At 44.9% G+C, this 23,234-nt stretch overlaps 1 protein-coding gene across 1 annotated transcript in view; it reads left to right on the forward strand.

Annotated features, from left to right (window-relative positions):
• Window positions 1–23,234, forward strand: part of LOXL2 (lysyl oxidase like 2) — a 361,884-nt gene that overhangs the window by 333,880 nt on the left and 4,770 nt on the right. Inside the window, exons 12-13 of the mRNA XM_069617615.1 lie at window positions 7,129–7,265; window positions 16,191–16,302. Coding sequence (XP_069473716.1) covers window positions 7,129–7,265; window positions 16,191–16,302 — 249 coding nt within the window. The remainder of the gene's footprint in view (window positions 1–7,128; window positions 7,266–16,190; window positions 16,303–23,234) is intronic.

Raw genomic sequence — 23,234 nt, forward strand, 5'->3', positions numbered from 1 at the left:
GACCCCAATGCCCACTCTGATTTAGAGCAGGAAGAAGGGGGCTGAAGGGAAGCTGCTGACCCCTGACCCACACAGTCAGTGCCTGTTGAGTGGCAGTGGCACTGAATTTGTACTGATATAATGAACAACCCCAACATTATAATGGTTTTTAATTGTGGATAGTGCTGTACATTGTTGTAGCCAGTATGGATATGTTTTCGTACATTTGCACAGCATTTTAGTGGCATTGCGGGCAATGCCGGTCTGATAGCACAGCGAGTAGAGCATTTGCTTTGACATCTGTGCACAGCCTGCTGACACAGGTTCGAATCCAGGCAGGGCCAAATTCAGCCTTTCATCCTTCCGAGGTCGATACATGAGCACCACACACTGTGGGTAATAATAAGCAACGCTTAGATACCTGAGGGTTGGTAGCGCTATATAAATGCTAAATAATTATTATAATTCTTTTATTTTTTTATTTTATTTATTACATTTGTTACTCGCCCAGACCCTGGGGTATCACGGCGAAAGATACAGAAGGTAGTCAATTATTAAACAATGTTACAGTTTCAAAGCAATAATACATTTTTTATACAGACGTTACAAAGCAGATATGGTCCTATATCAGATTCCAATTGGTAAGATAGTCCATAACCTTATGTTCCAGACCTGTTTACAGCATTGCGGTTGCCCTAGGCAGTGTAATTGGTCATGGGAGGGTAGGGCTTGGGAGGTTAAAATTTATTGAATAACCAGGTTTTCAGAGCTTTTTTGAATTTTTGTAATGATTCCTCCTTTTTGATGCTTAGAGGTAGGGCGTTCCAATGCGAAGGGGCTAAAACTTTGAAACTATTTCCTCCTGCTCTGCTATATTTGTATGTGGGAACTTCTAAGAGGGCCAGATTATTGGATCTCAGCGACCTGCATGCCATTTTTTTTTTGATGGAGTTGTTGAGGTAGCTGGGCGCTTTGTTGGTGCATTTGTAGACGAAGCTAAGGGTTTTGAATATGATCCTTGCTTCAATAGGCAGCCAGTGATTTTCTCTTCTAATGTTGGATATATGTTTTGATTTCTTTATCCCTAAAGCCGCTCTAAGGGCTTTATTCTGCAGTAGTTGGATTTTGTTTATGTTGGTTTTGGAAGTTCCTAGGAAGAGGATGTTACAGTAATCTAGTTTTCTTAGGATCAGGGCTCTAGCCAGAGTGATGCAATTTACAGGGGTGAGAAATTGGCGACTGAGAGCAATACGTTTTGCTGTGTAAGCTGTGGATGAAGAGAGGGGTGCTATTTGTTTATGCATGGAGAGGTTGGTATCGATGTAGACACCTAACGTTTTGACTTGTTTAAGTACTGGGATCCGGGTACCGTCGATGTTAATGTGAGAGTAGTCCGGATGGAGGGTGCTTATTCTTTTTTGGGAGCCCACAATGAGGATCTCTGTTTTCTCATCATTTGAGCAAAGACTATTCAGGGCCATCCAGTTTTGGATTATGGAATAAACTTTATTAATGGTGAGGGTTTCTTGGGTGTAGTCACCTGAGATGGGGATGAGGATCTGGGTGTCATCTGCGAAGTTGGTGTAAATGACACCCATATCGTCTAGGGCTGAGAATAAGAGTTTGGTGTATGCATTATAGAGTGTAGGGGATAGGCAGGATTCCTGGGGGACACCTATGGGCACTAATATGGGGTCTGCTGCAAAATTCCCAATGGCATCTCTGGACGTACGTTCAAAGACCTTGGCCGTGAGGCCAGCGGTGCGGGTTGCACTCCTATATCCTCTTAAAAGTGGCTTATTTCAAGTGAGTCAAAAAATCAATCTCACCGGTACACACAATCTGATGCAAGATGCTTGTATTATATATATACTATTTATTCGAACCAAACAGAAAATGCTGCCAATTACTATTTCCTCTTAATGCAAATGCTTTCTGGGATAGGCCAATGCATTTCGGACTAAATCCTTCATCAGGGCCTGTATATAGTCATAAGTAACACAAATTGAAGTCACAAAAATACCAAAAAATAATAAAACAAGCAATATCAAGTCCCTGGTCAAAGTTGTCAAGTATGCACAAAAGTGCAAAACATAGCAGTCAATGAATACCACATTACCAAGCATTAATCTCACATATAAATAAGTAAATACGTATCACCAATAACATGAAGTAAAAGTGCCACCATTTCATACCCATCAGTGCACAAACCAGTAAAAAATATTAAATATACGTAGGCAAACGAGGAATGTTGAAATATTAAGCGAATAACCATACAAGAGGAGAAAAGACAGAAATGTCATTTAGTCATTACCCAGGGTCACATTACTTAGGCATAATGCTAGTGAACTTATATTTACACTGACCTGGTCTCCCTGTAAACAAATGAAACCTTCAAAAATGGCTGCGCGTTCACTAGCAGAGATCGCAGTATTTCCTCTGGCACGAACAATTTTCAAAACAACAATCTGTAAATATATGTATACATTAGGTAGTACTCTAGGTCTACTCTGCTTATCATCCATACTGCTGGAGGCACGAGCTTACCTAATGTTGTGTAGAGACTCGTCTCAATACACGGTGTAACCGCAGAAATGCGCGTTTCACTGAATGTCTGCTGTTGTTTAAAGGTTGTCATGGAAACCCCATGGTGCTAATACCTTTGCTAGGCCAACCAAAATTGGCGGCCATATTGGAGTGGTGTATTCGCTACTTATCTCGAATGAATCATAATGGAAATTCAAGTGTACATCACAACAGTACATAAATCCTCTAATTTAGGATTGACAATTAAGCCTGTGCGTTCTAATTATGAAATATAGCTGAAAAAATAATAAAAATTAAGAAACATCCCATTACATAAAAGAAGAACTCTACTTGACCAGACTGATATAATAAAGAATCTTCAATATACAAAACCTAATGTTTATGTTGTCTCTATCTATCGTGGACACGGGAAAGAGCAGAGGTAAAACTAGATAAGGAAAAGGAAACTGATGTATCAACGAATCACGTCCGTGCGATATCTGGGATCGCTGCTGTCTAAAATCCTTAAGTGTGGTTAGTGCCTCATTATCAAAGAATGTATCAGAAAAAGTATGCTATAATCGAAAGCAAATAATGAAGACACATATGTTTATTGGGAGCTAATATACTTCGAAAGTAGACACGTGTACGAACGGAAAAAAGGGAAGAAAAGGAAAAGAAAAGGAAGAATGACTACTCACTTGTCACGTGCATATAGTACGATAGGACGTACGGTCCGTGAGAAAGGATTTGATCCAGTAAGTGGCGTTGTTGGAAAGATTAAAATCTTTTTTTAGAGTGTTGCATAGTTTGTCATGATCTACTAGGTCGAATGCTGCTGATAGGTCCAGTAGCAGTAGTGTAGCTAGTTTGCCTGAATCTCTGAAAGCACTCTTGGATCTAAAAATCCAATTAGACTCTCTCAGTACTGTGGTTAGGCCTAAAGCCTGATTGTCTGGCTCCTAGCAGATTATTTTGTTCTAGGTGAGTTTGTAATTGGTTATATGCTATTTTATCAATGATTTTAAGTAAAAATGGGACAGTTGTTATGGGCCGGTAGTTAGTAGGCACTAGTGGGTCTAGCGTGGGCTTTTTTAGAAGGGGGGTGACCCAGGCTGCTTTAATGCTGACTGGGACCTGGTTGGTGGAGAAGGAGGCATTTACAAAGTTGGTGATTATGGGCGTGAGCGTAGAGTTTAATTAGGTGTGCTGGGAAGTTATCTCCTTTGCAGTTGGAGGCTTTAAGTTTGGCTATAGTCTTGAGTACTGTATGGTGAGAGACTGGTGTGAAGTTGAAGAGAGGGGCGGTGTTTTCTACGGTAGTGGAGATCTGGTTGGCCGTGGAGTGTTTGTCGGACAGGAGGTTTCTTTTAGAGATAATTTTGTTTTGTAATAGTTTAATCTTAGTGTCTAGGGCATCTTGGATGGTGGTGCACCATTTTTTGCTAGGTTTGACTGGGTTAATTATGGGGATCGGGTTCTCCAACTCCTTGAGTATGGTGAATAACTCTTTGCTATCGGAGGACACATTACTAATTCTTGTGTTAAAGGCATCTGCTTTATGGGCTTTATGGGCGATGATGGCTGATTTATAGATTTTGTTTGCAGAGTTGAATTCTTCCAGGGCTTCTGGGGTCTGGTTTTTCTTTAGGCGGTGTTCAAGCGATCTTTTGATTCGTCTAAGAGAGACTTGTTCCTCATTGAACCAGAAGGAAGACTCTTTGTCTTTACGTTTAGTTTTATTAACGCAGGATGCTAGGACGTCTATTGTACTAGTAAGAGAGTTGTGGTAAAGGTCTGCCAGGGCACACGGATCTTTGGCGTTAATGATTTTGTTATTGAGTCGATTTGGCTAATAGAGGGTTGATATTTTCTGCTGTGAGTTTACGGATGTTTCTTGTTACATATGATTCTTTGACAGCCGTTTTGGGTAGATCTGGATTTTTGCGCAGGAAAGTGAAGTTTATGCAGTGATGATCTGACCATGGTACCGGGGAGATGGAGTCAATGGATACTATAGTGTTAAGATGTAGTATCCAATCTAGAGACCTCCCTTTTATATGGGTAGGGGTGTTCACGAGTTGCGTGAAAGCCGTGTCTTTAAGTGCACTGTGTAGTGCATCTGCTTTGTGGTCTTGGGGGTCGTTAAATCCTAGATTCAGGTCCCCTAGGACTAAGCATTTTGTGTTTGGTTTTATAAGTGGCATTAACAATAATGGTATGTCTAGTTCTGGTTGAGATATAGTGTTAGGTGCTCTATGGATGGTTATTAAGTTTATAGTGGTTTTGTGGTCCGTAGCTAGTTTAGCTAGCAGGACTTCATAGCCGACTGCGCTCTCGATAGGGCTGGTTCTTAATTTGAGGTGGGCTTTAGAGATAATGGCTACTCCTCCACCTACTGATTTTGTTCTGTCTGTTCTGAGAATGGTATAGTCTGGGGGAATGGCAATGGAGAGCGAGGGGCCGGACGCTTGGTGGAGCCAAGTTTCTGTCACTATGAGTAGGTCAAGTTCTTGCTCAGTAATGAGGTCATGAATTTCAGTGGTATGAGCATGTATGGAGCGCGCGTTGATGGGGGCTGCTTTGAGGTGTGTAGCCGGGGGTAGCTCTTGGATTGGGGTGGGTAGGTGAATGTTGGTAGTCTCAATAGCGTTAGATTGTTGTTTGATTATGATGGGAGTGTTTATCTTGAGTTCTTAATAGAGGTATGCCTTCTGTGTTAGCATGATTGGTAAGAGTGATATTTCGAGGAGGGTCACATATGGTTCTTATGTGCTTATACTGGCCTACATTGGAGCAACCAGCATAAACATGTTTTTGTATAGTAATGTTACCAGCATTATGGGTAAAGCAAACATGAGTTCTTACATGGGGATACTGCCATATATTACTGCAGCTAGCAAGATTATGTTTGGGTAAAGCCAACATGAAAATGTTTTTTTCCACTGACAGAATACTGGTATATATTGTGATCAAAGGGCAAACAGCATCACGCAAATGTGCTGAAAAGTGTTCCTGTGCATTGTTTGCAACCTGGCATCTATTGGATTTTTTTAATGTGTTACCCTACAAATCTGATTGCTATTGACCCCATTTTTCATAAAGTGTGCTGTAAAGTGCACCATTTAAACCCATCATTTAAAAAAGATTTCTTGGGGTGAGCCTCCTAAACCCACCTTGTTTGATTGAGGGTCACTTGCTACACTTGGGTCGCTGAAGCATAGACAGGGGAAATGTTTACTCCCCTCCTATTGCAAAACTCACCAGCTGCCACTGAGTGCACCAAACATGGCGATCCAACTTTGGGGCTGTTCACACTGTATCTCAGTTTGCAAACCACGCCTTTACTCCAGCCTAAAAAGCAAACAGATTTGGGCATCATTTTGATAATGATATCCACGAAACCTTCAAGGAGATGGAAGGTCACCTCACACTTTCTCCCTCTAAAGTACCCTAAAGCCAAACCTCCAAAGACAGTCCTACCGCCCTATTTGTATGAGAGGCCTTATCATATTTTTAGGAAGTGCTGGGACCTTGTTCTTCCTTACTCTGACAGATAGCAGCAGGGATTGTGCGCTTGGACTACTGTAATGTTCTTCATGTACACCTTTCACGGAGCATTACCCTGGATTCCAGGCATCTTCTGGCTTTCGGGGGACCAGTCTGTTAATGCCTGCAAAGCCCAGCAATGGCTTTCTACTCAGATGAATGTATATACTTATATACAAACACTAACGTCTGCTTATTCAGCCACGCGGCCTGATTCATGGAATTTTTAGCACGGTGCAAAGTGAATTTGCATTTCCAATGAACACCCTGATTCACAGAGCGGTGCAAAGTGTATTTTTGCAGCGCAAAGTGACTTTGCACCAGTCAGTGCACACATTTACTTTGCAGTGTGGAATGGAAATAAGGGTGTCACACTGCAAGTCTGCCTGAGAGGCCGTTGTGCCCAGCAGGTCTGACCTGGCGGTGCAACGGTCCTGGTAGGCAGACTTGTCATGGAGGCACCGGCACGGTTAGTAACAAAGCCGGTGCTTCCGTCTCCCCACTCCCATGGAGTTCTATGCGACTCTGTGGGTATGGGGAGCAACATTTTCAGGCACGTGACTTCCCAATCGGCCGGGACTTGTAATTTCCCAGGATATCAGGTGCCGGGAAACATTTTTGGAGTCTTTCTCTCTCTCTCTCTCTCTCTCTCTCTGGATACTGATCACTCTGCAAACAAATTAAATGACTTTAATGTCATGGATGACAGCCAGGTGAAGAAGAAACTGAAGCTAAGCTATCTGGGCACAATCACTCAGAGTGGCAGCAATAGAGCCTGGAGATGAAAAAATGCTACACATCTTGTTCCAGGGACTAATTACTATTAGAGTCCACGTCATCCCATTTCTAGGAATGCGAGCGCTGCCAAACACTTCTCTTTGCTTTTCCTGCTTGACTGATGATATCTGTCGAAATTCTGTTGCCACGATAAATATTTGTCGGAGGAATGCGTGCAAAGGGCTCATCCATGCAGATGGGACCTCTGGGAACCGGGGAGTTTGTAAGTGCGCTTAGTCGATCGCTTGTAATGTCACAACACCCTGAAGCACACCACATGTCTTCTTCTCCTTGCAGATATTCAGAAGCAGTACGAGTGCGCCAACTTTGGGGAGCAGGGGATTACTGTCGGCTGCTTCGACGTCTACAGACACGATATTGACTGCCAGTGGATAGACGTGACCGACGTCAAACCAGGCGATTACTTCTTCCAGGTATGACCAGAGGTCTATTGGACGCCTCAACAGCACTTGAGTCGGGATCTATGTGATTATTGCGACGGCCGAAAATGCTGACTTTAAAAAAAAAAAACACTTTACACAACATATAGTGTATCCCCTCATATTAATATTATATTCTATACCCCCCACATATATATTTGGTGTAAGGGGGGGTCAAAATAAAATTCGGCAGTTGTAATTGTGAGGGTGACATTTTGGTACGATTCCCTTGAGTCGAATGATCCAATCACATCAGATGCACAGCAGTTGTTCTCTGCCAGTTTTTATGCTGTACCCCTCTCCCCCCCTGAAGTCTTGGATTTTAAGCTGGTGATGGGCCAGTTAATACTATCTGTTCATAATACACTGGTTTCCAGAAAAGACAGATTTAATCTTTAAGGCTTTGACTAAAAGGGGTTTTGCAATGAGCACATTGGGAAATGCACCCGTAATATTTCATAGACGTCTTAGAAGAAATTATATGCTCATGGGTTTGTGTTATTTATTTATTTATTGGGGTTGCATACTGTGCTAAACCACGTCTAAGCACCAGGTATTAGAAGGGAAAGGGGGGAGCAGGAAGTAAAGAGGTGGCAGTGAGATGGGATGGCGGAAGGTGGAGTGGAGAGGAGGTGAGAAGGGGGAGCAGCCCCTGTTCCACACATCGCCTTTAGGGATACCAATCAGCATTTCAGCTGACAGAATTCTAAGAATAATTAAGCAGGAGTATTGTTTTGTGGGAATGAGGAGAAGGGACACGAATCACATTTAAAGCAGTAAACATGTCCCCTTGCTTACAGTGGACAGAGCATATTATTATTGGTTAAAGTGCCCTTCCTAATTGAGCAAGAGTTGTTGTGGCATGAAGTGCAGACTTGTTTGTGCATGGCAATGTCCAGTGAGGCCTGCCAGTAGCGGGTGCTGTATCGAGGTTTGAAGGAATAGTACACGTGTTTGGGACTTGGTGAACTTCAGGTGGTTTTGTTAGGATAAAAGGTCACCCAGGAGGTCATGTCAAGCAGCAGCCAGTCTACTTTAGCTTTTTTTTCTCTCCGTAGTATGTCAGTGGTATTATCTAGCAGGTTTTGGGCTGCCTGCAGTGGCCCAGTTTGTTTTCTTTGTTTTGTCGAGTCTGGCACATACCACGAAACTATGACCTGAGCACTGTGGACTCTGAAAAACTGATCTGCTGATTTCCTGAGCTATCCTGCAGCTTGAAGATACAGGACCCAATCTCTAAGATAACCCCCCCATGCATGTCCAGTTATTTGCGTGTCAGCAGTTTCTTTCAGACAATTTCTTACACCCTAATCAAGGATTTTAAACCCTGTAATTGAAAGGACAGTTCCATGCAAAAGAGAACATATGCCCCTTTTGATTCATGACACGTGTGTGCGCCTAGAAACACAACTTGCACAGGTACATTAGGATGAACATGTTCTGCAAAAGATTGCGTTCATGTGCATTCTGCAAGTCAAATATCAGGACTGACGGTTTTGCACAATAGAGGATGCCCTGCCGCAGAGGACATGTCCAGCAAAACATTCTTCTCAAGCAAGAGACCCTGTTTCCAGGGCTTGACATGGGACAAGAGATCCAGGGGGGCCCTAATGTGTCGTGACACAATACTTGGGGCTGGGGCCTAAGAAGTGTCTGGGGCAGCACCCATGTAGTTAAAGGGGTGGCCTAACATAGGCAGCTAAGTGTTTATACCTAGAATGGCAGGGAGTCAAATCTATTTAAAAAGGTGGCTTTAATAAATGGTTATGGACATGCATAAAGAGCTTAAACGCAAATACTTCGAATCGCTAAGGAGAAATTGAAAATAGTATGAAAAGTCTTCAGTCTGTTTACCAAATTAGAAGGGGCGTTACAGCAAATGCGTTTGCAGCAGGGAAGCTGATATCAATATAATTCTAGCAGACACTGGCAGCCAATGAAGTTGATGGAGGGTGGTGCGTAGCTCAGCGGCAACGTGCTCGCTCGCCTTGGTAACAAGACGTCATCAAGCAACACAGGTTCGATCCCCGGCTCCGCGCTTAGAAACCGCTGGGTATTAAGCGCGTTATAAATACGCAACTATGTCATATTCCTGTAACAGAGCCTCGATGCCCCCAGGCTGTTTGAGCGCTTTAAAAATGTAAAAAAATAAATTAAATAAATGAGTATGATATGGGATTTTCAGAACAGTCCTGGTAGTATTGCTCTGTGCAATCTGTAATTTAGGACATGAACATTTAGGAAGACTTGAGTAAATGGAATTGCAGTAAGCTATCTTTGTGCCCATTATAGCTCGGGCGATAATGGGCAGATATTGAGAAGTGAGCTATGGCCATATCTGTTTAGACAATGTCAGGTAGTGCTGCTTACAGTCTGATTAATGTGGGAGGGAAAATCCAATACAGAATTAAATGAAGTACTAGAGTCTTGACCTTAGATAGCAACATAAGAAGACATGCATCTAAATGAAAAGAGGGGCAGAAGAAGCTGGGAATAACTGTGAGTAAGAACAGTTACACGTTAAGCCTTCAGTGTATTTTAACTTGGCCACTTATTCTGATTTCAAACCTTGATCTGAGACAAAATATCGACCAAGGTATCAGAATATATAAACATGGAAAAGTACATGTGTGAGTCTGGAAGAGACATGGAGACAGTCTGGGAGGATAGCTCTGGAGCAACGTGCTCACCTTGGCAACAACGGTTCGATCTCCGGGTCCTCGCTTACAAACCTCCTGGTATTAAGTGCGTTATAAATAACCAATTACAATTACAATGGCCATCACCCACAGAGCAATGAAATCCAACTTCCAAACTTGGGAGAAAATCATGTAACAGCTTAACATAAATGCTAAAGAGCAAAGGTGACAAAGCGGACCCTCGAGGTACCCCATATTTGATATCAACAAGGTCTGTGAACAAGCGGCTTAGAGTCGGACAAAAGCGCCAATCGGAGATAAAAGATGAGAACCAGTGAAGAACAGTGTCTGAGACTCTGGCAAATGAAGTTAATCTCTGGAGGAGAAACTGATGACCCAGAGGGTCAAACACGGTGGACACATCTAGAAGAATTAGCAGAGTGGACAATGTATTTGCAGGCAAACAAAAAATCAAGTGCAGTGCCATCGAAATTAAAAGAGGTCAATGCCGGTTCCAATCGCTGATATTTGAGATAAATCTATAAATAATTCCATTGATAAGACTTCAAAAATCAAACCATATTCTCTTGTTATACTTTCCCTCCACTTCAGTGTTGGGGGAAAAAAAACATTTCAAATGTACATAACCGATGATGTGAATCAAAACGTGCTGATACTGACATCTACTGGAGAAAAGCAGTATTGACACTCATCGTCTTTTGATTTACGTTAGCTCAGGTTGGGGAAATCAGTTCAGGGAGCCCCAGCCGAGCCCCGACTGCAGGACAGCCGGTGCTCAGCACGCTCAAAGCTCGGTTTCAAAACGTATGAGTCAGTAAAAGTCGCCATGCAAAAAATATTCACCACTATTCATAAGTATTAAACACGATGTTAAAAACGTACAACCAGAAGAAGAGCTGCGTGTGTGTGCTGAAGATAATGACGGGTGCAAGGAAGCACAAAAGGGTCGTTTTGTTTTAAATAAAGTAGGTAAAACTCAATGTCAAGCGGGAGTCAAGAAGAGCGGAGAAGCCCAGTCATCACAGGTAGATCTTGCATCTAAAAGTCTAACATGGAACTGAAATAAAACATTCAGATCGTGTGAAAATACTGCAACACCGTGGATGACACTGGAACTAAAAAGCAAGTGTGAACAAATATGTTATGCTATGTTATTGTAATTTATACCGCGCACTGCTGCCAATTTCATCATCTCCTAGTGCCCTGGCCGATCTGGAAAGGAAGGAGGGCTGGAGGGCTTAGTTGTGGTGGGATTGAGAGCGATACATCGCAAAAGAGCTTTGACGTGCTGTTGGTAGCTGGTTTGTTTTCAGTTGGAAGACGTTATGTGCTGCTTGGTGTGTGAGTGTGCATGGGGTGATTTGCGTGTATTTGATTGAGTTTCCTGCTGGGTGTTGTGGAGTGTGTGCAGTTTGTGGTTGTTTTAGGTTTTTGCTGTGGTAGAGGTATGCATGTGCTGTGATCTGTTTTTAGGATGAGCATGCAGGATATTGGAGAGTTTTTAGTAGGGTTAGTGTGGGCTTCTGTGTGTCCGTTTGTGCCACGGTTTTGTTGATCTGTCGAGTTCATACTATTATATTGTCATTTGTGGTGGACTGTTTGATTTCATTGTCTTGTTTTGGTACCTCAGTTTTCAGTTATTTTGGTGTTTCCATTGCGATGTATTGGTAGTTGTCCTTTGTTGATTTCTCATGTTTAGCTCATCGACCAGCTTTCTGAACTTTAGGCAATCTTCTTTTGTTCATATTTCTTTTGGGAGTGAGTTTTAAAGTTTTGCCACTATGCAAGAGAGCACTGTTGCCTCAAATTTCCACCTTGAGTATTGTTTAGGCAGGAGACTAATGTTTTTGCTGATCTCAGTGTTTGGTTTGGTTTGTAGATGGAATTTCTTTCCTCTATGAATTCTGCCCCTTGGCCGTGGAATTCTCCGGTGCTAGGCAGAGTGTTTTTTTTATTTTAAAAAGATGGTTTTTGGACAATGAAGCAATGTAGGGTTCACAGTGCTGGTGTAGTGTGTTCTCGCTGAGTGAGTCTGAGGGGTAGTCTTGCCGCTGCATTCTGTATTTGTTGTAAGGTTTTGACTAGGTAGTCTGGTATCCCGAGATAGAAGCCATTGGTGTAGTCTATTCTTGACATGACAAGAGAAATGACGGCAAGTGTTTCATGTGGAAAGGGGAGTATCCGCTTGATTGTGTGTAGGTGGAAGAAGCATTTCTTTACTACTGCGTGGACTCGCGGTTTGAGTATTAAGTTGTTGTCCATTAATATTCTGAGAATGTTTACCATGTTGCATGGCTCAGGCCAGTTTCCCATTTCAGTAGGCCATGGGATGTGTTGTTGGTTTAACGGGTCATTGGGCGCAATCATGATTTCGGTTTTGTGTAGTTTGGGTTGGATTTCGCTCTTCGCCAGCATTGATTTTGATATGTATTGTGTGTCATCTGATAATTGTAGCAGGTGAGGCTGTGTCTTTTCATGAGGGTAATGAGGGGTCTTGTAGATATTGAATATCAGTGTTGAGTGGGATGAGCCTGGTGGGACTTTGCAAGCTGTCATGTGGGGTGTTGAATTGAAGGGGGTTATCCACGTTGTTTGTTCTTTCAGCCATGAAGGAATTTAGCCAAAGTAACGCTGTGTTGCAGATTCCTATATCTTCGAGTCTTTTGACAAGTATTTCATGGTCGACTTTGTTGAACGCTGCTGATAGATCAAGTAGTATTAATGTCGATTTGACGTTGAAGTATGCATTGGTTTTTCGATCATCCCACATCGATAATAATGCAGTTTCCATTCCTCTCATGGGTCTGAAGCCGACTTGTGCCTGGTCTAGTATTTGATTGTTTTCTACATGTTTCAGGACTTGTTTGTACATATAGATTTCTAGGAGTTTTTGCCGGGTATGGGATGTTTGAGATTGGTCAATAGTTGGTTAGGTCCTCAGTGTTTCCCAATTGGTCTTTAAGGAAAGGCTTCTTGTATGCTAATTTGAAGGCTTGTGGAACAGTTCTTGTTGCTAGTGAGTGGTTCAGGAGGTTGAGGAAATAGTCTGCAGGTGTTTTCTGAGTGATGCTAGTCTTCTACACGCTAGTGGGCAGGGGACTGCCGGAGAACCGGCTTTGATGCTTTTGCTAACTAGGCTATTGAATTTCTCTGTCGAAATTGACGGGTAGTTGTTTAGTCTTGTAGATGGTTACGGCATTGGCTGGTTAGGGGGATTGTTGATGTTTTAGGCATGCTTGTAATGACTTGCTGCATGGTCATCGCATAGTTTTTGTGATGATGAGGGTGTGTTGTTACATGCTGTTGCATTTCTTAGCTTGTGGATGATGTTAAACATCTCTTTCTGGGGGTTGCTTGAGTTTGTGATTCGTTCGTTGTAATATGTCTTTTTTGCTTTGAGTATTTCTGCGATGTACAGACGTATCTGTCTTTGGTAGGTCATTTATTTTCTGTTGATCATAGTTTTTCCTCCATTCTTGTTCCAGTTTCCTGTTTGTTTTTTTTAGTGCCTTTAGATGGGGTGTGATCCGTCTTGCCATTGTTTTCTTTAGTGAGGGGGAGAATGTTTTTTTCAGGTGCAATGTCAACTAGTGTTTTTGTGATCCATTTTTGGATTGTCTCAGTTCTTTCATTTATGCTGATTGAGTCTAAAACGGTGACTGAGGGTTTTGCGGTGTCCAATCTGGTGTTAAGGTCCGTAATGTTTATGGATTTCCTATTTCTTTTTTGATTTGGTGGATTTTTGGGGAGATTAGATAGTATTTGCATTGGCGAATGGAGTACGAAGGGTAATATGAGGTGGTCGCTCCAGAGGATTTACATTGGGGGTGCAGTTGTGACCAGGTTTTTTTTTTTTACAGAGGATTGCATCTAGGGTGTGGCCTGCTGCATGTGTCACTCCCTTCACCAATTAGAATTTTGGATGAATCTATGTTTTCTTCTGGTCTGTAGAGCAGTAGGAATGATAGGTTGGTTTGGTGATCTAAGGCTAAGTGCAAGAATAGTGATTCACAGTTTGAGATGTATAGTGGTGGTGCTTTTGTCATCTTTAGCTGGTCCTTGTATGCAACGGCGAGAACTCCTCATCTTTTTCCTTCTTGGTTGGCTTATTTAAATTTGAAGTTGTTGGGTAGGGAATTGTGTACTGTTACCTTGAAGTTTTGAGTTAGTCAGATTTTGGTGAGGAATAGGATGTTTAACCCTCCATCGCTTAGTAGTTTGTTCATTTCTGTTGTTCTTTGACATTGATCTGGCATTGACGAGGTTGCAGTGTATCTGTTTTCTAGGTTTTGTTTGTCTTTTGATGGTGGCATTGGTAATTGAGGTGAAATTGATTCATTTTTCCATCAGATTGTGTCTTTGGTTTTGGTGTTTCTGCTTCTTCATTGAGTACGTCAAGAAGGTTGTGTTTGGGGTTGATGTTTTCTTCCGTGTCGTCTGTCTGCTAGCCTTGATCATTCTTTGTGTCACACCGGGTTTTTATCACGAATGCTGTATTGGGGTCACCCCGCACTAGTTCTCACCACTCTGTCTGATGTATTCCACACTCATTATTTGGGTCACTTAACAACCGCTAGCAAGCAAGATTGTGTCTGAATTTAGCATGAGGCCTAGGGATGAATGGATCTACCATTGTGAATGGAGAGGGTTTCCCAGAGTACGTAATGAATACTACCACACCAAGGCCCTTGTAATTATTTATTGAAAATGAAAAGGGCTTTAACAAGATTATCTCTATAATGGGCATGTTGATGATTTCAGTGGTCCTATTGCTGGGTATTTTATGTAGTTATGATATAGTTACTATAATGAACTAGGTGTTGATGGAAGTTGTAGTCCAAACATCTGGAGAGCCAGAGGTGGCAGGCCCTGCAACAAATCGATGGTTTGTGGGATGAAGCTGGAAACAGTAAAAGGGGGCATCACATGACGGTATCCAGTCAAAATCTTGAAAAGAAAGTCGAATGACAATAATCTCGAAAAATAAATCTTGAAAAAAAAAAGTTGAATTCCCTCTTTTTTAATTATATATTTATTTTGGGGTCCGGGAATAAAAAAAATGGGTAAAAAAAAGGGGGGCTGGGGGGGAACCCCGCCCCCATTTCATATAAAAAACGTCATAAAAAAAATGCAACTTTTTTTTCGAGATTTTTTTTTCGAGATTTTGACATTCGACTTTTTTAAATTCAACCTTTTCACTATAAACCTCACATGACAGCTGCACGGGATTGAGCAGTGAGGGCGGTCGGGGGGGTAATTGCGGGAGATATTAGTACTATACAGTTCTGGCCTCCCTCCTGGTAGAGATATGAGAGACTGTTATAAACATTAGGTTGACACATCTCAGGAATTCATAGCCCTCCTCCCTGTAGCTTTTCAAAAATGTGTATTATTTCTTTAAGTTGCTGTGATCTTAAGAATACCACATTCTTTGAAGAAAGATGCTGAATTATCTTTGCTCTCTGCAATTATAGACTATGATAGCCAAGTATGTATTCCTGATATAAAGGCCCCTTTCCTTAAGGGGATTTAAGGCAAGGGCCATGTACTTATCTATGCATTGATCACAGCATCGCTGCCCATTGTTATACAGTAGTGGGAGGGTCGGAAAAGACCTCATTTGCTGGTGAGTAGATTCCACTAGTTCTGCCATTATCTGATACAGCCATGCTTTGGGCACCTGGACTGGGCTGACCATTGTATCCTGAATTAGGGGTTCATTTCAGAGCGCTCCCCAGGTTGCAGGTACACATCAACGCCAGTTTATAAATAAAGAACACAACTAATTTGATTTGCCGATCGAACAAACCCAAAATGTAGCAGATCAGTCTTGAACCAGTCTTGAACCTGTAGGCCATTTAAGGCTTTTAGGTGAGCAGCAATGCTACCCTCTATGACACTAAATCCAGCAAAATGTTGATTGCTAAGTAATGTTGAGCTGTTCCCACCAACATCAAGCACATGGGCACTGTGTAGTACCAGAGGATCACTACCCGTCCTAGCATTAAAGTACTCCATCCAAAACCTAGCACTACGAGTTTCAATATTGTTGAGCATGTACAATTTTAGGTTACCTGGCAAAGTTGGTAATGCTACAAGTCCAGGCAGCAGGAGAATGTTTCTAACCTCAGGGGGAACAAAGCAGATGGAAAGCATGCTGCCATGTTCTATGTGATGCAGAAACATGCATTACAGTTAAAAAAAAGTCAAGTGTGCCAATGCTGTTTTAATAACCTCAGAAATGTGTTTGTCCTCTAAGGTGGTCATCAATCCCAACTTTGAAGTGGCTGAAACAGACTACACCAACAACGTCATGAAGTGCCGGTGCCGCTACGACGGGCAGCGTATCTGGATGTTTAACTGCCATATAGGTAAGCGTGCAGAAAGCAGCTGCGTAGCTGGATCTCAGGGGGCATGCAATAGTAGGGCAGCTGAAATGGCAGGCTGGTGACTATGTGACAAGGTGGCACAGGGTCAGGAGAAGGGCTTCTGGTGGTGGAGCAGATTTGGTCGATTCTGCTCATAGTTGAACTCGCCCAGTCGAGCGGAAATTCCACTGGGAACATTCCACTGGGAGGTGGAACACATGTAGTTCTTTCCATGAGGGTGCTCAGAATATTCCGGCCTGCTAATTGGTTGACATTTTTGTGCACCCAACACGGTCACAATACAGACACAATGGGCCTCATTACGAGGTTGGAGGTAGCCTTGCCGGTAAAACCGGCAAGGCTACCTCCAAACTCGCAACTGGGTCCGGCACCTGCGAAGGGCCAATTACCAGGCTATTCCAGCCCAGCAGGACCCGGTAATTGCCTTTCACGGGTGCTGGGCCCGGTACATCCCCATTCCCATTTGAGTCCTATAGGGCTCAATGAGAATGGCGACATCGGATACAACGGTGCCGGTACATCTGACTTGCTGTGCTCGCGGGTGCCGCTCTGCCCGCCAGGTATGGAGTATGGCGGTATGGTAGGAAGAGTGCCGGCACCATTGTTGCCTTACCGCCATACTCATAATGAGGCCCAATGTTTGCTCGACCCAATAGCTCCAGAGGGCAAAAAGAACATTTCTGGCCCAGATTTTTCTCCCAATCTATTTCTTTCCACAGTAGAGGAATCACCAGTTTCACGCATTCTTATAAACCTTCGACCACTTGGTCCAAACTAGCTACGATAGCCCTGAAATTTCACCCCAAACCCAAGTGGTTAACAATGCTCAGAATCATTGGGCAGACTGGTATCCAATGCATAACTTCCAAGTGGACAGTGTCCTGTATCACAACTCCAGCCAATCTGGCTTTTATCCAAGCAGCGTTCTTTCCTTCACTGCTAAGGAACTTGTAGTTTTGTTTTCCCATCATAAGTATGGGACAAAAGAACTGCTCCCATGAGTTAAATTCAACAGCATCACACTTGCAATCCACAGACAGAATGACAGGTGTCTGTTTTGGTTGGACATTTCCGAGAGACATCTTCTTAGTAACTGTCCTTCGATTATAACCTTTATTCTAAACTTTTGCATATGCTCCTTCACTCATAAGTGCACAGTTGCCCAGTGGATCCATGTCCTGTGCAAAACCTTTGGACAGTCAGGGTTTGGACATTGGCCCCCGATTTATAGAAAATGTGCATAGGGCCTGCAAAGTCCTCTGAAGGTAACACCACTTTGCGCATACCTCCATGCAAAAGCATGTTATGCGCGATCTGCGTATTCATGGAATTTGAATGGCAAAGTAACCCTGGATGCAAGTAGCGGCCGGAACGCTCACAACACCACCCCACGCAAAACAGGTGTAGCCACATATACCAACCTTTGCGCAGTCCGCATCCCCGCCATCATGCAAACCGTCTATGATATAAGTAATTTATAACACGCCTGTACACAAGTGTTTCTAGGCACAACAAGACTAGGTAGGGAAGACAGAGGGAGGACGAGACAAACAATCTTACTTGGCCTTGTGTCATTCAGATCATGCAAGTGCGACAACACAAAGTGCAGGGGGAAGCGAAGGGGGAAGTGAAATCTGGGCAGCATTGCACTGAGTAAGTGCTGCCAGGGCACAGCAGATCTAGGTAAGTGCAAGGAGGCAGGAGACTGTAGAGGTTACAGTTATAGCCCACTAAATGTCAATCGTGCAGGCCCTCCCCCGCAATCAAGGAAGCACCACGGTGACACTGCGTACGGTTGCCTGTAACTTCTAACTACACCCCATAAAATGCGTGACATGTCACGTAACTGAAGTCGGTTCCCTGTAAATCTGGGTACAAATCCCTCTAAATGACGGCTGCACCCCGCTAATTTTCATACGCACACCCCTAACTTCAATCAGCACCTCAACTGCATGCAAGCACCCCTACATTTCTGACTGTACCTTATCTTTACACATTGCTTCCCATGCATGAGTATGCTTGTTTTTGCGCAGTGCTGGGCGTGCGATTCCTTTGCGTAGCACGTCCCTCAACACGCCCACGTTCATCCTTCTTCTTTATTTTGCCAAGGGAATGGGGAGTATGCATGTACCGCCCCCTATTTATTTTGGTGCGTAGGCCCGTCCCTCACTTTGTGTGGAGTGTCGCACACAGCGCTCGACTGCGCCCGCACATAGCCATGGAAATGCACGCAAAATCCATTCCATAAATCGCTGAATTGAGTTTTGCACAATGAAAGGTGTGCAGAGTCACTTTTCAGCACTCAAAATATTATGTAAATCAGGCCCATTGCATGCGTGGACACATCGACGCATACTTTCGATTGGAAACATTAAACTACAAGCCCCAGCATGCATTGTGCAAAACGAGAACTGACTGAAGGTATCACGCATAGCACAATGCCATTTTGCATCTACAGAAGATAGTGTGCCCTAGGAGGCTGAAAGCCTCAACTCTGGGATACATTTAAAATGCTGTAGTGTAGACGTTGTTGTTCGTCGTGGGAAATGTTTATTAATTGTTACACTCGGAACACCAACAACTTTTGAAAGAGCCTCAACGCAAATAAATTCAGTCATCGGTCTAGTGCGCCATCTAGTGGCAAACTCTTCATCTGTGTATTACAGTTCCACGCACCAAGAAAATGGCTGTGCAAGATCTGTTAAAAAATCAAAGCGCCTAAATCTAGATTAGCATGGGTCTAAACCTAGACTCCGCAGCGCCACACCAAGCTTCTGCGTTTCCACTGCGGTCACACCAACCATCACACGCCCCTTTGCACTCTCCCGATTCATGTTAGGGAAAGTAGAGCTGCTACCCCTGTGGAGTCGTGGCCATGAAGGATTGGTAATAAGAAGACATACATAAGGGTTTAGGACCCCCGTTTCCACTTACTTTCCTTTACTTTCCTCCGTAGGTACATCCTGCCTACCCTCATTGACGCCCGATGTGCTGGCTCTCGTGGCACTGGGAGCCAGAGGGCTGCTTTGGCTACTACACATTCTCTCTGTGACAGAAAGGCCAAGTATGGGGACTTTCAAGCATGTATCGCCTTAACCTCATCCTGCTCAAAGCGTCCCTCAAGATGGGCCGCCTTAGTCCAGGTTTGCCGGCTATGCCTACTGTACGCCCACATCCCAATCATGGGTTATCACAGAACATATTTGAGCTTTCCATGGGGTTTGGGGGGAAGTTATTCACACAAGGTCACCCTGGCAGCATTTTTGCATCATGAAAAGGTGCCAATGTCGCCAGACGAGGAGGACCTCCTGGGCAGAGCTCCTTCTCTGTACGCTGTCTTGAAATGCCACAGCACAAGGAAGGGTCTGTTATCTGACTAGGCCTTCCGGTTCAGTGGTATTAGGTCTGCCAGAAGGCTGCCAGTTCAATGGAATTAGGTCTGCCAGAAGGCTGCCAGTTCAGTGGTATTATGTCTGCCAGAAGGCTGCCAGTTCAATGGAATTAGGTCTGCCAGAAGGCTGCCAGTTCAGTGGTATTAGGTCTGCCAGAGGCTTCCAGTTCAGTGGTATTGGGTCTGCCAGAAGGCTGCCAGTTCAATGGAATTAGTTCTGCCAGAAGGCTGCCAGTTCAGTGGTATTAGGTCTGCCAGAGGCTGCCAGTTCAGTGGTATTGGGTCTGCCAGAAGGCTGCCAGTTCAGTGGTATTAGGTCTGCCAGAAGGCTGCCAGTACAGTGGTATTGGGTGTGCCAGAAGGCTGCCAGTTCAATGGAATTAGGTCTGCCAGAAGGCTGCCAGTTCAGTGGTATTAGGTCTGCCAGAGGCTGCCAGTTCAGTGGTATTGGGTCGGCCAGAAGGCTGGCAGTTCAGTGGTATTAGGTCTGCCAGGAGGCTCTAGTTCAGTGGTATTAGGTCTGCCATGAGGCTGCCAGTTCAGTGGTATTAGGTCTGCCAGAAGGCTGCCAGTTCAGTGGTATTGGGTCTGTCAGGAGGCTGCCAGTACAGTGGTATTAGGTCTGCCAGTTCAGTGGTATTGGGTCTGCCAGAAGGCTGGCAGTTCAGTGGTATTAGGTCTGCCAGGAGGCCGCTAGTTCATTGGTATTAGGTCTGCCATGAGGCTGCCAGTTCAGTGGTATTAGGTCTGCCAGAATGCTGCCAGTTCAGTGGTATTGGGTCTGCCAGGAGGCTGCCAGTTCAGTGGTATTAGGTCTGCCAGAAGGCTGCCAGTTCAGTGGTATTGGGTCTGCCAGAAGGCTGCCAGTACAGTGGTATTGGGTGTGCCAGAAGGCTGCCAGTTCAATGGAATTAGGTCTGCCAGAAGGCTGCCAGTTCAGTGGTATTAGGTCTGCCAGAGGCTGCCAGTTCAGTGGTATTGGGTCTGCCAGAAGGCTGGCAGTTCAGTGGTATTAGGTCTGCCAGGAGGCTGCTAGTTCATTGGTATTAGGTCTGCCATGAGGCTGCCAGTTCAGTGGTATTAGGTCTGCCAGAAGGCTGCCAGTTCAGTGGTATTAGGTCTGCCAGAAGGCTGCCAGTTCAGTGGTATTGGGTCTGCCAGACGGCTGCCAGTTCAGTGGTATTAGGCCTGCCAGAAGGCTGCCAGTTCAGTGGTATTGGGTCTGCCAGGAGGCTGCCAGTTCAGTGGTATTAGGTCTGCCAGAAGGCTGCCAGTTCAGTGGTATTGGGTCTGCCAGACGGCTGCCAGTTCAGTGGTATTAGGCCTGCCAGAAGGCTGCCAGTTCAGTGGTATTGGGTCTGTCAGGAGGCTGCCAGTTCAGTGGTATTAGGTCTGCCAGTTCAGTGGTATTGGGTCTGCCAGACGGCTGCCAGTTCAGTGGTATTAGGTCTGCCAGAAGGCTGCCAGTTCAGTGGTATTAGGTCTGCCAGGAGGCTGCCAGTTCAGTGGTATTAGGTCTGCCAGGAGGCTGCTAGTTCATTGGTATTAGGTCTGCCATGAGGCTGCCAGTTCAGTGGTATTAGGCCTGCCAGAAGGCTGCCAGTTCAGTGGTATTGGGTCTGCCAGGAGGCTGCCAGTTCAGTGGTATTAGGCCTGCCAGAAGGCTGCCAGTTCAGTGGTATTGGGTCTGCCAGACGGCTGCCAGTTCAGTGGTATTAGGCCTGCCAGAAGGCCTTCTGTTTATCAGGCTCTTCTGGGCAGAGCATAGTGATTGTTGTGTTCTGGATGCGGGGTGACCCTTGTCTTCTTCTGCCTTATGTTCTTTCTTCCACTCGCTCCTAATATGAGTCAGAGACCTGCGTAATTCAAACCTTCTTTATTCATTCCTCTCATCAACTGCCCCCTTTCCTTTCCATCACTCCTCCTCTTCCTCCCTTTCCTCCGGCCCTGCCGGAGCCACTTTTATTAAGGACGTCCATTCCTTAAGGGCGTTCCACGGTGGTAGGATACAACACCTTCCCCCCACTTATCATCGAACGGCTCTCAGGCAATGCTCTCACCGTCTCTTCCATTCACATGGCACCTCCATCCTAATTCCACCGGTCTTCGTCTTCTCCTTTGCCTTCTGGCCATCAGGCATATTTCCGGTAGTATGCACCCAGTTGACCTCCCGTGGGTGTGCCTCTTCCACTGCTCGGATCATTTCTAATTGTCAGACTGGTGGGGCACCCCTTCCCTGCCCACCGCTTGAAGGTGGTTCTCTCGCCCGCATCGGGTGCATTGTCGCCCTATTGCTGGGCATTCTCCCCGATGGAGGAACGCCAATCTGCACCTCTAGCACCTGGGTTCCCCTAGATCTTGTCAGGTGCATATTGACGTTGTGTTCTGTCCTTGCTGTATTCTCCTCCTGTTGCCCCACCCCCTTTGTCTTGTAAATTGGCAATGTTCTCACCCTCCTTTGGCTTTTCGATCTCCGTGGCATGTACTTGGCCCTTTCAAAGATGCGTGCCAACTCCTGTAATTCTTTGAGTGGGAGTGGGTTCTTTAAGAGGTGCTTTCGAAGTGCGGACGATGAGCGGCCCTCTATCACTCTAAGCCATGTCGCTTCTTCATCCGAGAACTTGGCAAACTCGCAGTGCTCTATCATCCTCTATAGTCTCATGACGAACGCGTCTACTGACTCTTGGGGCAGCTGACTGCATCTGTTGAAGGTGTACCTTTACAAATCCCTGTTCGGTTGCATCACAAGTTTGTTATTTAGGGCAGTGATGGCCTCCTCAGACATTGTTCGCTCCTCTGGCAGGATTGTCTTCAGTATTCCTTTGAACTCGTTCCCCAACACGTTCGTGTCAAGAAGCGCTGGTTACTTGCTGTCTCCCATTGCCTTCAAAAAGTCAGTGAACTCCTCCAGCCGCTCTTCCCAGCGGGGCCCTCTGTCCTGTTGTGGCTGGAGTTGAAACTGCGGGGGTGCACTTAGGAATGCGGCCCTCGATGCATACATCGTTTGGCGCCCCTCCTCTCTTGCCCCTTCCCTTTCCATGGTGGTTCTCTCCTGTAGCTCTCTGGTCTGCTGGTGTCCCTGCCTTCTCTTATGTCCATGTTCTTTCCCTGTGCTCCTTTCCCACGTCTCCCTTACCACTGTTAGGGTGGGTGATGCCTTTGTTTCTGACTGAGGAGAGTCCTGTCCAGTGGGACTTGTTGACTAAGTCCCATTACTAGCAGACTGTTGCTGTCTCTTCGCAGGGATTCAGCTTGCTCTGGCGTTATGGAGGGGTTGGTGCATATTCCACCCTACTGCTTCACTTAAGTGGTGGCCTGTTGCTGTGGGCCCTTTTTTCACTCCTCACTGTGGTACTGGATGGATTTTGTCCTTTCCCCCTTTTCATCTACTATTGTCCATGTTCGGGTTTGCTTCCCTGGTAGGGCGATGCCTTTATGACCCCCTTCCTCGCTCCTGGGCCGAGCTTCAGCGGGGAAGCTGAGGCGGATGTCCCTCAAGGTGGCGCACTGCCCAATTTGTCGT

This window comes from Ambystoma mexicanum, chromosome 10, assembly GCF_040938575.1.
Source record: "Ambystoma mexicanum isolate Mex_15411 chromosome 10, UKY_AmexF1_1, whole genome shotgun sequence".
Classification (NCBI taxonomy): Eukaryota; Metazoa; Chordata; class Amphibia; order Caudata; family Ambystomatidae; genus Ambystoma; species Ambystoma mexicanum.